Raw genomic sequence first — 2,625 nt, 5'->3', positions numbered from 1 at the left:
ATGAAAACATCATGAGTCGTTTTGGGATGACCAAGGGAAGTTCTCCGAATGTTTTTTTTAAAAACTTTACACGTCTGGATCATTTGCATATTGCATATTTTCGTCGGACAAGGTCATTACTTTGATGCAAGCAAATATTGAGGCATTTTTTAATTGATGCTACATTCAAAGTATGCCCGTTTGGAGATTTTAAGCAACTACTTATTATTTACATAAAGCATATGCAGAAGGTATGTGTTTTACTTCAGTTTAATTTAATGTCAAAATTAATTTGTTTTTATTATTATGTAGATCACCCCATTCTTATTTGTCTTAATGACGCGCAAAACGGAGCTCTGTTATCAGCATTTATTCACCTATGTAGATTCAAATATTTGTTGCTTAAAAGGGGCATCATTTATTTCCGACTACGAAACAGCGATGCGGAACGCCTTAAAAAACTTGCATCCTTCCATGAATTTTTATTCTTGCTGGTTCCATTTTACTCAAGCATGTAAGAGAAATGCAAGAAAAACATATGGTCTAGAAAAAATGCTTAGATGCAATAAACCGGCTTATCTTCTATTTATGAAATTCTTGTACTTGCCGCTATTACCGGATACCAAAATTGTCGAAGCATTTAATCTTCTCGAAATACAAGCAGCTGCTCTAAGCAAGGGGAACTTTTCGCCCTTTTTAAAATATTATAAAAAACAGTGGCTTATAAAGGTATTTTAAAATACAATAAAATTATTGCTGTATTAATTTTTCGATATATTTTCATCATTTATTATTTGTTTATTTTTTTTGTAGGAAGGACCTAAAAATATTTCAGTTTTTAAACGTTCGACGCGGACCACAGGCTCTGTTGAAGCATACAATTTGAATTTGGGCAACAAAATACGAGCAAAAGGGCACTTTTTTAAATTTGTTGAATGCATCATAGACGCCGAATATGAAAAAAGTCGGGAGTTCGCTCTGCTTTTTCAAAACGGTGGTATAGGCAATCAGACGCAACCAAAGCAGCTTCGAGTAAGTAAATATAGAAATAAATTAAATATTAAACAGCAATATTATAACATTAATTTTTTATTATGCAGGACCGTGCTCAAAAAATTATGAACTGTATGGAGATGTTCGAGAAAGGCGAAATCGATATTCAGGTGTTCTTGGCACGGACTGTCGGTCTAAATGAAACTTTTTTAAAACAAGATCTTTTTTCTGGAATGTGTTCCGACCGAATGTGTTCGTTTTGAAAACGACATATCTCCGCTAGGAGGTATGTCGATTTAATTTCGGATGATATATGTCGCGAGGACATATGTCGTTACCCCTATCATGCAGCCTATATGTTTGGGAGTGCACACACTGTTTCCTATTTCACCAGAACCGCCAAGTATTTCATCAGCCAGATCCTAACAGCATTGCCAACAGTCTCTCTCTCCCATTGTGTCTCTGAAGTAATTCAGTCGCTGCAGAATTTTTAACGAAGTCAGTCGATGCGTTCATTAGTGCGAGAGTCGTAGTTCTTTTCATTTTTATAATTATTAATTTCAAACTTTGTGAACAATACCCAAAATAATAAACTTAATCTGTATTATCCCTACAAATTATTGGGGGATCGTCCGGGATCGTTCAAAGAAAAAAATTAATAAAAGTGCATTAACACTAACGAATTTGAGATAACGAAGGAGAAGAGAAACTGGCGTGCGACAATTCGACGAAGCAAAACTGGAGCAAATTCTGGATCTTTTCTCGACAAGGAAGAGACCCTTTGAAAGAATATTTCTCCTCTCCGAGAGGATATATGACGCTTTCAAAACGACATATCTCCTCCAAATTAAAAACGACATAGCTCCGCGCGGAGATGTGACGCTTTCAAAACGACATATCTCCTCCAAACTCAAAACGACATATCTCCTCCGAGCTCAAAAAAATTTCGGGAGGAGATAGGACGCTTTCAAAACGACATATCTCCTCCGAACTCAAAATGACATATCTCCTAGCGGTGATATATATTATGTATATGATATTTTAGTATATATGGTATATATGGTATGTATATGTATATGATCATTTGCAAAGAAAGACACGCGCCAAAAGTGCGCTTTTCTAAGTACGTACATGTATAAAAGCGCAAAAATACACGTTAAAATTTTTTTTTTTTTTTACATTTAAGTATGTTATTATATATTATTATTTTATACAAATTCTTGTTTGGTCAGTATGTATATTCCTTAAATAGTTTTTAGGTTGCATTCTGTTGTGGGTTTAAAAATAAGATTATTCTTAATAAATACTTGAAGTTGTATACAAATATTTTTTTCAGTGTAAACGTCAGTATGACTTGGCGCCATTGATCTTCTTTACTTTGCGATTACAGCCATTTGATTTCGGTTTGGCACAGTGTTCAGTCGCTTTTTAAGGAAAAAATAAGAAATGGATATTAAATTTGAATTTAAGGAGGGAAGCCGAGCCGGGTGCTCCACATTATTGTATACGCCAGATGACAATCAGATCTATGTTAAAAATAGACAATTAAAAGAAGGTGACATCGCGTACGTGTGTCGTATCAAAGACTGCAAAGCTCGGGTTTATCTAAGTGCGGATAAGAGTCGCGTTTATTCGAAGACGGAGCAAGTGCAG

At 34.9% G+C, this 2,625-nt stretch overlaps 1 protein-coding gene across 1 annotated transcript; it reads left to right on the top strand.

Moving 5' to 3' along the window:
• Positions 1-545: 545 nt before the first annotated feature.
• LOC120457861 lies at positions 546-1,864 on the top strand. Its single transcript, XM_039645376.2, has 3 exons — positions 546-708; positions 793-1,011; positions 1,080-1,864. Exons 1-3 carry the CDS (start codon positions 568-570, stop codon positions 1,233-1,235), a joined length of 516 nt encoding a protein of 171 aa, XP_039501310.1. The 5' UTR covers positions 546-567; the 3' UTR covers positions 1,236-1,864.
• Positions 1,865-2,625: the final 761 nt, after the last annotated feature.

The sequence above is a fragment of the Drosophila santomea genome, unplaced genomic scaffold, assembly GCF_016746245.2.
Source record: "Drosophila santomea strain STO CAGO 1482 unplaced genomic scaffold, Prin_Dsan_1.1 Segkk85_quiver_pilon_scaf, whole genome shotgun sequence".
Classification (NCBI taxonomy): Eukaryota; Metazoa; Arthropoda; class Insecta; order Diptera; family Drosophilidae; genus Drosophila; species Drosophila santomea.
This window is presented reverse-complemented; position numbering and strand designations above follow the sequence as displayed.